The 13,820-nt window shown below is 44.6% G+C and overlaps 1 protein-coding gene across 1 annotated transcript; it reads right to left on the reverse strand.

Moving 5' to 3' along the window:
- Positions 1-8,052: 8,052 nt before the first annotated feature.
- On the reverse strand, positions 8,053-12,239 carry EDN1 (endothelin 1). Its single transcript, XM_058833733.1, has 5 exons — positions 11,931-12,239; positions 11,621-11,762; positions 10,482-10,640; positions 10,091-10,198; positions 8,053-9,331 (listed from the first exon to the last, which is right to left on the reverse strand). Exons 1-5 carry the CDS (start codon positions 11,992-11,994, stop codon positions 9,193-9,195), a joined length of 612 nt encoding a protein of 203 aa, XP_058689716.1. The 5' UTR covers positions 11,995-12,239; the 3' UTR covers positions 8,053-9,192.
- Between the last annotated feature and the right edge of the window lie 1,581 nt (positions 12,240-13,820).

Below are 13,820 nucleotides of genomic sequence, written 5' to 3' on the forward strand. Positions count from 1 at the left end.
TGTGGTGAGGACAAGCCCTGGTGACCAGGCAACAGATGGCTTCCGAGTAGCCACACTGAGACTCACAACAAAACCTCATATTTGTCTACAAGCTCCCAGGAAAGAACAGAAAATGAAGCATCAGCCAACACTTCCTGTAGATCCAGGCTTGTGCATGCATTTGGGCAGTGCTGTTTCATTTTTCTGGTTAGCAGTTCTCATCGGAAATGAAAAAGAAGCTGTCAAATGGTTGTGCAAGAGAAATAATGACCTCTGGATCATCCTGACTGCTCTGTAAAGAGATCTGCTGTAAAAGCATCTGCAACCTGCTCTAATAGCCCAGGGATGAGATTTCAAAGGCTTCTCCATCATGTGGTGGTCATGGCACACTCTTGCAGAACAGGTCTAGGACGAAATTCTGTACATGAGACCCTGCCTAGAGGTTCTTTATAGGGTAATATATATTTGGATAAATATTGACTTGTTCCTTCAGATCAGCAGACCCAGCTTTGCACTGAACACAATCATAAAGTAAAATCATGGCCGAGTATGGTGGACTCTGACCACTTTTGGCCACATGCAGCTGTGGCCATAGCAGAATTTTGTACCCCAGCTCTCTGCTGTGCTGTAACCAGATGGCAGCAGGTGAAGAACATGTGTACTGGCAGTGGACAGCTCTGTCTCTGGCAGAGGCAGAAAATATACTCAGAAACAGATCAGGTGGGGTCCCTGTAGAGGCTGGACACTTGGAGCCATAAGTGTGATTTCTATTCCACTGCTGCCTTTAAGATACCACCATTTCCTACCAGGCTGGTTATCATCCGTAAGTTTCCCACCTGGCCTTTCTGCCCTAGTTGTAAACAATTTTCTCTTCCTGGAGAGACCATCCCAAGGGGCTGAGAGTAAGATCTGGGGACTGTCCTGCTTCCTAGTGTTCATCTAGATTGACCTGCTTCTCAGATGCTTTCTGTCTCTCCAGACCTCATTTCTGCAGCAATGCCTGATGTTCTCTGGGCAGAGTGCTGGGAAGAGACGGAAATGAGCATTTGCAGACACTTTGAGCTGTCTCCTGAATAAATGGAAGAAAACTAAAGGATAGCCAGACAGCAGGGATTATTGATTTTATAGCTATTTCAACAGCTTCATCAGCGGTGGCATGTAAAAAGAGCTCATCACTTATAAATTGACTCTTCCAGGGATCAAAGGCCTGTCAGGCAACAATTAGTTCTGGTAATTTATCAGTTGTTTGAGCTTGTCAGGTGGAGAGAGAAGGCTAGTTCTGCATCAGCTCCCTTGCAAAGTTGTGGCTGTAGCCAGGGCCAGGTAGGATGTGCAGGTCACTCATTTGCTAAATATTTCATGTCCTCCAGTGTTCCATCAGTCTTTCTGATACCTGATCCTGGTTAGGCTGTCAGCTGAAAGGGAGGCATCTCTTAGCACACTAATGTCACCCCAGCCACAGGTTCTTTGTCTTCTTAACAATGTCCCTGTCAAATCCCTGCTGAGAGCTAAATTAATTGGAATGCAGCAAAAAGAAGGAAAAAAGAAAAAAATAAAAAAACAGCAACCAAAACTTGTGGTCTGTTTTTAATTAGCCCATAAACCATTCAGAGGTTCCCAGCTGTGCTGTACACCCAGAGAGGGAAAACTGAGGGCAAATATACTCTCTCCTTATAGACCTCATGGTAAAAAAAAAAAAAAATCCACATTAACAGCAAGAGCTGATTTGAACGGATGAGAAGCCTGAGCAAAAGCAACCATTCTGTGTAGCAGTGCCTAGTCTGGGTGCTAAGAGCAGCTGCACACTTGGCAAATCATCCTTTGCAAGGGCACCTACAGAATTTGGCTATACTGACCAGAACTCTGCTAGTTTAAGTGGGAATAAAAAAGATAGATATCAAGGCAGAGAGCCCCTTGACTCTAGACTTTTCTGCCAGTGGGGAGTAGATCCAAAATGTGCGGTACAACATCAAAAATACCTTAACTGCAATGATCTACATTGCATGTACACATATTTCTGTGCCTACAAGTACACGTCAGGTTGGTAAAATTTCCCCTGATGTACTTGATAATGTATTTATACAATGATCACCTGATAATCTATTTATACAATCACATTTTTTTTAAGAACAGTATCTTATTTGCTATGTGACGGGACTCAATCCTGTACTTTCCTGTGCTGAAGTTTCATTTTTCAACTTTTTTTTCTGGTCTACTTTCCATGTATAACCACCAGTTTAGTTAATTTATAATGTGGGTCATCAAAGAATTTCCAGTGGAAGTACAAACTGTTCCAGGAATTTCACATATGCAGGTTGCTTTAAAGCACATATGAACTTGCATCCCTTAATCACATTTCATGGTTCTTCAGATGTTCATGGAACACAGGCTGAAAAAACAACTACTCTCAGAGCTTCGTACAGAAGCAGCTCACAAAAGTTGTGTTTGGTCACAGGGACAGAATGCTTTGGACAGTACAGAAATCCTTGTGTGTAAACAAAAAAAAATGAAAGTCTGTAGTTTGCTTGGAAAGTTGAACCCTGTGCATGTATAGACATTTATAGAAAAATCTTTGGAGAAAAGTAATTACTCAGCAGAAAATGGTTAGTTCAAAGAATAAATTTTTTCTGTATAGTAATATCTAGCCAACTTTCTGACTTGCCTAAAGGGTCAACACCAGAACCAGCAATTTATAATCTATTGCCAATTCAGGGCAAAGGATGGCAGTCATGAACAATTTGCTTTTCAGCCAGGTGAAAGACGTCCTTGTGCTCATGATGAAGCAGACTAAGGGGAAGTAAAATTAAATTAACAGCTTTAATTCACATTTGGAAGCCACTGGAAAGCACATAGCTGCAAAGTGTCCAGCTGGATGTGTACCGAGAATGACATAATGGTTAGCAAAGACCCAGAAGGAAAAGCAGCAGGCCAAGTCCTCAGGAAAAGCCGTAAGATTTTAGAAAGATAGTGTATTAAAATTTCTGGGAAAACTAAGAAAATACTCTTCTTATGAAAACATGGAAGAAACATGGACGTCTGCTGAGGTGTCTGTTGATTACAGCTGTAGGCTATTGCTACATGACTGATCCAATAAAACCTTTCAGCTGGTGAAATCAGTGGTGTTCCTCCAAACTCTCCTGAATAATGCCAATTTAGTCCATCTGTAGGGAAGCTGGAATGACACTCACAGCTGAGATGCTTTCTCAGAAAAATATGCTGTAAGGTACTGATAAGGCCTATGGGGTCATTTAGAGATGGTACCTATGGAAAGAGCAGCTGGGATGGAAAGCAGCCCCCATGGTGACCCTACATCCATGAGGGACAGGAGGTTTACATTTCCAGAGGACTGATCAGGGCTGCTGGAGTAGATTGCAGCCACCCTGTCTCCTGTACCTCAAAAGGCACGCTGGCAGCAGCACTGAGCATGGCTGGCTCTGATCAACCCAACAATGACCCCTCTTCTCAGCAGCATGGGTTCTTTCATTCCTATTTGCCTTGCTGCGTAATTAAGTCAACTGCCTGATGGATGTGCTGGGCAGCCCATGTGCAAGGAAAGAGAATCTCCTTTGAGGTGACATGAGAGGTACAATCATAAGAGAAAAAACCCACAGGACACTCTCAAGACACCTCTCTAGCATATAATGTCATGGTTCTCATTCTGTTTATGCTACTCAAGGGAAATCCTCTCACAGGCAAATACACAACTTAAAAGCCTGCACATTTCTGGTAAGAATAAAGCATGCACTTTTTGTCCAACTTTTCTGTCCCCTTTAGTTTCTTATCTAGTTTGTGAATATTATTGCTTTATACTCCTGCAAGAAATAAGAGAAAATTAAAATAAGAAACAAAAGACAAACAATCTCTTTCAACAATAGGACTGAAAGGAGGATACGAAGATGAGGAGAAGCTCTTGCCCATCAAAATGTTCAATACACATGGCTACCTTTGCACAAGAAGTCCTTAGAGCACTCCTTATTTTTTTTCATGATGGACACTTCATCAAGTCCTTGGTTGGATTGTGTTTGTGAAAAGAGATGGAGAAAGCAGAGAAAAAATGTAAATCAAACCTATATGACAAAAATACAGTGCTGATTTCTTCTTGCCAAATTAGAAGCTGGATTTGTTTCTGGTGACTGGCACAAACATGCATTTTTCCTTTAGCTAGGAAAAAAGTTTGTTTTAAGTTTGTTTTTTTTACTTTATTTCCTTGGAGGGAAAAACAGAACAACAACAACAGTGTGGGCTTGAACTGCAGTTGATGAACTCAAATAATTTCTGTAGCCCCCAAAATAGCTGCGGAGGTCAATGAAACCACAAACTCCATGGGGCTCATCCCTTTCTGAATGCAGCTTTTTTGAGCCAGAGGCAAACTGCCCTATCTTTTACCGAAGTAATGTTTATCTAATTTATTATTATCAAATGCTTGCAGGGAGGAAAAAACCCCAACCAAACAATAACAAAACTCCTCCAAATGCAGACCAAGGAAATGAAGAGCCACTAAAGACCTGTGCTAGCATCAGCAGACCTGTGTCTGTCCCCAGCATGGCAATACCAGAAAGAAGGAAGCCTTTCTGGGTCATTTGCACTGGCAGAAATCATGCCTCTAAAGCTGAGGGAATTGTTGGCTGGCTGGCCAGCCCAGTGGACTTCAGGCAGAATTCAGGTCTCCTTGACCTGATCAGAGCAGAGGAGCTTGTCCCAGGCACTAAGACATACCAACTGATTGTTTAACCATATTGAGCAAAATAGGCTTCCCTACCATTTTTCACCTAGCTCAGATTTGATCAGAGATATAAAATAAAGAAAGGCATGAACACTCATTCTGCCTACGGTTCCGAAATGTCGTTTGCACGATGTTTACCTCAGGAAAAACGATCTTGCCACTATCTTTGTACTTTATCTGCAGCTTTCTGTCTCTCTGCATACTTACACTTAGCACCACAGCTTCCAAGCATTCTCCTCTAATTAATCAAAAAGTCGGTCCTTTTGTTTCCTAGGTCACGAAGGAAGAACAGTACATTAAATAAAGATATTGGCTGGGGATAGAAGCTGGATTTCTACCCAAGGAGCCTAATAATAGTGCCTTGATGCAGGCCAAGTAAAAATTGATACAGTTTTATATACACAGAGGCAAACAGTTGAGTGTGAAAAGAGTAAACACCAGATAGCATTCAAACAGTGGTTTATCCAGCTCATTCTGTGTTTGTAAATACAGAAATGTGTTGTGGTGGCTAAATTTAGCCTAATGTAAGGAAACATGAACAAAGAGGCTGGTATTTGGTAACTTCTATAGGCAACATTAGGACATCCTGTAGGAATTATTTGGGGGCAGTTCATGATAATGTGATACAGATTAGGGTTGCCATTTCTGGAAAAATTAGGTCAGAATTATGTAGATAAGATGGAAAGAATTTCAGTAGCATTGTAGTATTTTCCTGACTTGAAGCCTGACTCACACGTCAAAGCTTTGTTTTATTGTATACCTTGTTTGATCTATAGTCAAAACAGCCTTTATCCAGAGAAAATGAAAATAAACCAGTTGAGAAAGAAAGAATTACAGTCAGCATTGAATAAAAATAAGCACAGCAAACCTAATTTTGGAGAATAGTTGTCTTTTCCTGTGAAACTTTTTCCAGTTCCAGAAATGGCCATACTGATCCCAGGAAAAATCAGAGGAGGGAGATACACTTTGACAACAGTTCAGGAATGGAGATTTTCCTTGCTCTTGGTGTGAGATGGAATTTCAGTCATATGTCAGGTGTATTTTGGGCCACACTAGAAAGTGATGTCCCGCTTCCCTATATACTTCCCTCTATGCTTCTCAAATTTCATCCTGAATTAGAAGAACCTCTCACTTAAAAAGGAGATAGATCATGGTCATGAAAGGTTCCCTTTTTCAGAGCAGTGAGATTAGCTCTAGTTCGAAGACCAAGAGCTTTGACTCTGAAGCCTTGCCTCTGCAGTCAGCACAATGTTTCCTTTGGCTTCAGGTAGAATATTTTTTCACTCAGGTCGTTTATTATAACTAAGAATGTACTTTTACACTGCTCTGTGTTTGGTGCCATAAATCCCAGTATATATTATGCCTCTCTTTTCTCATCAGGGGCTCTAGCCTAAGTTACTGAATCTCTCTCTCCCACAGTGCTTTGAGAAGGAGCAAACCTCTGGGACAGACCCTGGTACTTGTATGTGAGCCAGTTAAGATAAAATGCTTCATGTTCCCTTTTGGTTATTCAATGAGACAAACAGACTGCTGAACTCTGCCTTTTCAGTCTAGCTCATTAATGCAAACCAGGGTAAGCTGCAGTTTATGCTCCAGCACCACAAGGCAAAAGGGGGAAGGGGGAGAGCAGCATGCAGAAGCAGCAGTGCATCCCCTTCCACCCTTGCTGCATGCCAGCGGGTCCCTGAAGCCAGCCAGGCAGCATGAAACGGCTCCTGCCACTCTTCCCAAAGCCTACAAGCCCCTCCCATTAGGGCATCTTACTCCCCTCATGCTCTTTGCATTGAGGCTCAGGCTCTTTGCATGACCCTGGGCACCCCACAGAACCCAAGGCCCTCCAAAAGGCCAGTGAGTGCCCATCACTACACAAAGCTGCAGCGTGAGCAAAGAGCAGATGCAGTTTACTGGGAAGTAAAGGAGAATGGAAGCCAGATTTTGACTCCAGGCATGAGCAGAGTAAACCTTAGAAGGAACAGGTTTATTTTTAGGATGGTCTCTCAAGAATCTCTTAAGCAGATAGCCAGGAATTTGGGCTACTAAAGCCCACCCACAGCATCATTTAGGCCAGCCACCTACAAAATCCAAATAACCAGCCTTAATGACAGCACAGACACTGCTTCAATGCTCCTCCACTCACAGAATTGATCCTCTCCTCACACTCTTTCTTGGGAGAGAAAACAGAAGCAACTGGGTGGGGATGCTGATGTACAGCCCCTTCACTACCAGGGACATCCCACACCAGCTGCTCACCTGTCACTTTTTTTGAGTGAGAGGCAGCATCTCAACTACTTGTTTGTTTATTTTCCCTGTCAAAGGTAACCACTGCTAGGGCAAGAAATGGAAAACCAGGGAGCATTAGTGAGGTCTCTTCATGCCTGACAGAGGTCACTGATCCAGGCGCATCCTGAGCAGTCAGTGCTGGTGATGATGCAGAGATCAAAGGATGGCTCTGATCCTGCCCTGCAGAGGCACAGGGGCTCTGACTGCCTGGACCAGGCACTCCTGTCAGACCAGCAATGTCATTTCCCCACTGAATTACTGCTCCAAAACATAGCAGAGCAGTGTGAAGGAAATATGATATGGACCTCACTGTCAATATTATGAATATTTACGAGAAATCCAGAACAATTTCAGAAATTTTTAGTGGTCATTACTTCAGTGTTTGGATCACATTCCTTGAATCTTATTTCTTTGATAAGTTCTGCTTTAAAAAAAAAAACCCAAACCACTCAGTTTTACCCTTGGATTAACTCTTGTGGTTTTTTTTTTTTTCCCTTATAGGATCAGAGCTGATTAAATAAATTTATTTGCTTTAATCATCTATGTATAACCATTTAAAGCCAGTATTTTGGAAAGGTAAAAAAAAAAATTAACTATTGATCTAGATCTTTCCTGGGCTTGGGCCCCATTGAGGCTCCATTGAGATCTTCATCTCAATGGAATCTTCACCTTGCATGGAATGGGCTGAAATCTTTCGTATAGCCTGGTAATAAGTAACATTACCTAGTTCAATACAGCCCACAAGTTTTCCAGTGTGTTCATCTATACACAAATCCTTAACACCCATATTTTTAATGCTATAGTACATCTACATCAGACACGTGAGAAGACTGCTCCAGGATAAATACATTTGCCCAATTTAGAGTTTGCCATGAAGAACTGATGAGCAGCCTTGCAGCTAGAACAAGTGTCATCTGCTGCCTCACATCCGGCACAAACTCTGATTGCCGTGATCTGGCTTACCTGACAGAAAGGCAATCGTGTGCACACACTTCACCTGGGTCAGATTTGTACGTGGGGAAATCTACCTCCATGATCACAGAGCCACAGACTAAGGAAAAACAAGCCAATACAGTAATTAAAAATATTTATTTCTGAAGATATTTACCTTGATAGGCATAAAGCATTTCCCAATTTCATACAGAAATACATAAAACATGCATAGACCAATATGGCCTACTTCAATGTGTATTCAACATGGTAAATATAATGAAGAACTTGTGTGAATATAAATACAAGACACAAAAATAAGCACATAAGATTCGACTTGTCTGCAAATTCAACAATGTGAACAAATTCACTGCTATAAACATTCACCCAATATTAGCCTTTTGACTTAATTCAAAACAACCCTTTGTCTCAAAGCATTTCCACCAAACAAGGCCCTGAATAAATCTTGCAACAGCCTCTGGTACATCCCCACTTCAATGCATTTTTGGTAGCATGTAAGACACAACAACCTCTATTATTAGAACTTCAGTTGGCCAAATATCCTTGTTACGGGAAACTTAGTAGTGTCCTCAAACTTTTATGTTGAAGAGTCCTTTGGTATCCAAAGCCAAAGGACTTTGACGATGCAAACTATCAGAGTGCCTAACCCACATTCAGATAACTCTGGTTGTACAAGTAAACTAGACTTCTGAAAAAAGGCAAAGGGTTGCAGCTGATTAGTAAAGGCAATAACAAGGTGTAAAAATACTCTAGTAGGAGTGCAACAAACAGTATGAGAGGTAGACATGTATATATGCAGTAAGTCCTGATTAAAGTAGCACTGTGGCTTTCATTTTTGCATTTTAATCAAAAGGTAAAGTTCTTTGAAGTTTGTACAACTCAGATCTTGCTTTCTGTCCTTGCTAAGCACATCTGTGAGGTCTTCCTTGCAAGATGCTTTTGATGTAGACCCCGAAAGCTGCTCAATCGATGGGTAACATTCCAGGAGCAGTATTTAAATGTTTCTTCAGACAGATGGCTTTTTATGTATGTTACTGCAGATTTCCCTTCAGCCCTTCTACCCATCCACCTGAATTCCAAAATGATAAAATCCTTTGTCTTTATATCTCCAAATACCGGACTTCCTTAGCACTTTGCTCCGCTGTGCAAACACTCGGACAGAGAGGCCCTATGCCATCATGGAATGCTGGAGTCAAGACAGAGTTTTTGTGATGCTTTGTCAGCAAGCAGTGTGGAGAAAGATTCAGGTGGTCTTCCCACTAGGATGCTTTCAGGCTTTCCCGGACACTTTGCCTTTTGTTCGCCCTGTTATGTTTGAGCTTTCGCCCTTTCTGGAGCTCAGCCTTCAGCTTTGCGACACTGAAGGAAGCTTTGATACTGTTACCAATGGCTTCCAGCCTGCAAAACCAAGAAATGTACATTTAGCATTGTGATAATGAAGATGCATATCCAGTGTGAAAAAAAACCTAGTTTTTGCTTAAATAAACCTCAGTCTAGATTTCTGCTATAGGACCCTAATAAACTGCTGTTTGCTATACCTCTGTCAGAATCAAGGTAACTTAAGATACTTGAAATGTTTCATAATTCATAATTTCAATGCAAAACATTAAATTAAAATAGTCACTCAAATAAAGATGCCTTAGACTTCCTTAAGTAGCCAGTCAGGAGGTCTCCAGTGTTTTTTTTGTTTCATCTATGTTGTTTCTTTTAGGTAAGCCTAATCCTACTTCCAATGAATGAGTGCATTTTTTCAAGTAAGCAAGCAAGACCCATTTTGAAAAAATTATTTAAGACTTCCAGGGCCTAAGTCTCATTCAACATCATCAGGTTGCCTGCTCCCTTAAGTCCTGTTCTGCTTGTGAAAGTAGCACTAAAGGGTCTTCAGTAGAGGCAAACCTCTGCATTCCCTACTTTTCCTTGGGAATGTGTCTGAGCACTGAATGCGAGCAGAGGACAGACAGTGGGCTGAGCTCAGCACGCGTGTCCTCACAAGCTAAAAACCCAGAGCATGAAGAAAAGCCCGCAAAATATCCTCACTGATTCCTCCATAACTCTCAAGCTGAAACCACCAGCTAAGCCCAGGATGACCCGAAGGCAGGTGAACTGTGCTCTCTATTGCTGCTCCGGGGAACTACAACAGGATGAGAAGAAACTCACCGCTTCATTTTCTTGCTGTCAACAAGCTGTCGGTTCATGCATTTGGGTCCAATGCAATTGCCGGCTTTGATGCGGTGCCGTGAGGTTTTCTCCTCTGTGGACTGAGCCCTGTTTAAAGGGAAAAGGTGCTGCTGTTAAAAAAAAAAAAAAAAGAAAAAAGCCAAGTCTGCAGTCTACAAGGTGAGGCATCTCATCAACCACTTCTCAAGGCATGTAATAAGCAATCATTCTGGGCCAAGCCATAGTATGTATCATAGCAGTGTGAGCACACATGTAGGAGGCAAGGCTTTGGGGAGAGTATTCGCTCAGCAAGTGCCAAAATGAGTAAGTGCACCACAATCCATCCCTTTCACATGCATTGCCTTTTAAAGAGTAGCAACAAGAGACGCACCAGAAATCTTTGCCTGCCTGGCAGAAGTTCAGACATTTCTTGTCCTTCTGGTTGGCACATTGGCATCTGCTGCTTGGTTCAGCGAGCATCTCTGGCACCATGTCCTTCAGTGATCTTCTGGGTCGAGAAGGTCCTCCGAGACCATATGGAACAGTCTTTCTATGATCCAAGAGACAACATCAAAGTCATTCAAATAATTATGTGGCTTCAAAACACTATGGGGTATTTTGGGCAATCTTATCAATGGCATTGATTGCACGAGTAAAGGTAGTGGATTGGGAATGCCACACTAGTCACAACTTCCATGCAAATGCTTCTGATGATCCTACAACATATTCATTAGCATGGCTACTGACAAGGATAATGACCTTTTAATTGCGATTTCACAAGGCTGCTGTGCCTCCCTGTGCAATAGAAAGCAATAAAACCTCATCTCTTTGAACTTTGGCTACTGCCAACACTGAAAGAAGCAGTAAAAGTGAAGAACTGATCCTCTCTCAGAGGAAACCAAGCAGCAGAAGAAATCACCAGAATCAGTGTTTGCAGCCTTAGGTGAGCCTCTGTCTCACTACTTTTTGGTGAGAAGGGTGTAGAAATGGATACTGTGCATAATCCGACAAACACGTGCGACGCATTAATTTGGAGCAGAGAGCAGTAAAAGGCAGCTAGAGCCACCCGGTGTCAAAGTATTCCTTCCAACCTACTTAAGTTGTCAGAAAGAAAACCGCTCAAATTCAGGCTGGCAAAATCATGCCTTTGGCATTTTGTCTGCTTCTGATTCATAGTGAAAAATATCCCGCAGCCTTTGCTGAGCAGCACCCAAAGGGAAATACTGTTGCCCAGATTTTAGGAAGGCAGGTGTGTTAGGGCTATTAGGAGCTATCTGCCCAATCTAGGTGGCCAAATCCTGCTTGCTTTCTTCTGGTGAACAGTCTCGCTGCTAAATGTGTCAGAAAAGTAGGAGCCGGAAGGTAAAGCAGTAGGAGAAACTGTGCAAACAGCTGCTCCTTCTTCCCCTTCCCATCTCTGCAGGGGGGTTGTGGTTCTTAATTTTCACCTTCACACCTCCCCTCCCTTTCTTCCTAACCAAAGGGGAACCCGGCTCTGGGGAACTGCCGAAACCCCTCCGCTCCACTCACTCGGGGGTGTTGATCCAGATGATATCGAGGTGGCAGAAGTAGACGCACTCCTCGTCCATCAGCGAGGAGCAGGAGCAGCGCCGGGCGCGGCGGTGCGCGGCGGCGGCGGGGGGCGGCGCGGCGTCCACCTCGGCTCCGGGGGCTGCGGGAGGGAGCGGCAGAACTCAGCACTCAAGGCAAGGCAAGGCAAGGCAAGGCACCCGCGCGTCCCCTCCCGCCGCATCCCTCGGGCAGCCCTCCCCGGAGCCCGGCTGCGACCCCCGCGGGGTCGGCCCCGGCCGGAGGCGAGCGGCAGCAGACCGGCACCTACCTGCCGGCAGCAGCCCCGGGCAGAGCACGAACAGCAGCGAGACGATCATGTGGCAATAATCCATAGCGGGCGGCGGAGGACGGATGGGAGAAGCGAGGGGAAACAGGGTAAAAATCAATAAAAGGCGAGGGAGAAGCGGAGAAAGTGTCTCCCGGCGTGGGGATGGAGCGCCGTGGCGGGTGTCCTGCGTGGCGCGGCTCGGTGCGCCCCGGCGCGTCTGGCTGGCGCGGCGGTCCCCGGCGCCCTTTTATAGCGAACCCCCATGGAGCGGGTAAACAGCCCCGGCGCTATTTTATCCCGAGACAATGTTATTCTCCTATTAGTCACCGCGCGGCAACGTGCGGGCCGAGATAAGGCCGGGGCTGGAAAGGAAATCGCCTGCGAACTTCAAGAGCGGGGGGCGGCGGCGGCGGCGGGGGGGGCCGGGGGCGCCCCGGGGGCGGGGAGGGGCGAGCCCAGAGCCGCCAGGGGGCGCCCTGCCCGCGCGTCGCACCTGAGGGCGGCCCTGGGATTCAGGAATTCAGGGATTCAGGGAGTCACGGCCTCGGGGATTCACGGCCCAGGGCTGCGGGGCTTCAAGGTTCACCGCTTCGAGGCTTCAGGGCTTCAGGCCTCGAGGCTCTGGGCTCCACCTGCTGCTTCTGCTACTGCCCTGGGGAGAACCCTTATGCGGGATGATGCATGCCTGGCTGTGCTGGACCCTGCCCTGCTCCCCTCAGACCCTGCCAGGTGGGCTCTGGAGTCTCCAGAGCTTTGGGTTTGGTAGCAGCATTTGGCACCAGTATTGGTGGAGGACTGGGGTAGAATCTCCCTTTTCTGCCATGGTAAGGCAAAGTATTAGTACCTGCGTTTTAGGTGTGAGCAGGTGTGTAAAGCCAGGTAGGGAGGGAAGATCCGTGCCTACCCTTTGCTGTTGGCTCTCACCGCTAGTTCTGTCAAGGTCTTTTTTCTGTCGTGTTTGTGTTTTCAGCCTTCTGTCAAGGAGCAGAGTCAGTGTGGGAGCTGGACACTTGAGGAGTGGCTGCAGCAGTGCCATCAGAGATACAGGCTTGCATGGAATCCACTGAGCTCCCAACTCAGTCGCTGACTATAAACTTAAGTGAACTCAGAACGCCTGTGATCCGCCGTGGAGCCGTCGTGCTGCAAAGCGTGCCAGTTTCACCTATGATAAATAGATAAGACTCTCTTGGTATTTGTGGTATTTCCGTGCACTGTGCTGTAATAATAGAAATGACCTTGGATATCACAAAGAGCGAGACTGTTAAGTGCGAGTTACACTGTGGTCTGGCAGGTGAATGGCCAGTTTTTTAAAGTATCAAATTATACTGTGCCGCTGTATCATAGCGGACAGACTGTCTGCAGCCGTGCTGAGTCAGAATAAAGGTCCATTTAGCTGGTATCCTCTCTGCCACAATGCCTGTTAGCAGATGGTATGAGAAGGAGTACAAGAAAGGAATGCAAGTGGAGACTAATCCTTTCCTCAGTGTAACCTCCCTGCTTCTAACAGGATGAAGTGTAGGGGCTTTCCAAGCAATAATGAACATTTAGACCATTATGCTGAGTAAACATCAGTGGCCCCATCATGAGATGGTCATATCTGTTTATCAAAGGTATTCTAAAAACTGCCCTGTAAAATATCTGTGAGTGGAGAAAGATGGGTTATACAATTTTTTTTTTTTTCACACCTGTCTAGCGTGGGAGCCTATTTTCCAGAGCAGGGATTATATCGTCTTGTGTATTGTGTCTCCTTGTGTATGTAGGGCAGGATTTACCGGAATGCCAGTGTATCCACACATATGTGTGTGAATTGCTGCAGTCATGATAAGAATCTGCCAGCAGAGGTCACACAGCTACATACAAAAAGTAATCACAGACCTCTGAAGTAATGAA

The sequence above is a fragment of the Poecile atricapillus genome, chromosome 2, assembly GCF_030490865.1.
Source record: "Poecile atricapillus isolate bPoeAtr1 chromosome 2, bPoeAtr1.hap1, whole genome shotgun sequence".
NCBI lineage: Eukaryota > Metazoa > Chordata > Aves > Passeriformes > Paridae > Poecile > Poecile atricapillus.

What these genes read in the sequence shown, in the direction of transcription:
- EDN1 (XM_058833733.1), bottom strand. Translation starts at nt 11,994, where the DNA reads ATGGATTATTGCCACATGATCGTCTCGCTGCTGTTCGTGCTCTGCCCG. An exon ending in CAGGCAGGCAAAGATTTCTG is followed by an intron (nt 10,199 to 10,481) that starts GTGCGTCTCTTG and finishes CCCTTTAAACAG; the next exon opens with GGCTCAGTCCACAGAGGAGA. An exon ending in GACAGCAAGAAAATGAAGCG is followed by an intron (nt 9,332 to 10,090) that starts GTGAGTTTCTTC and finishes TTGGTTTTGCAG; the next exon opens with GCTGGAAGCCATTGGTAACA.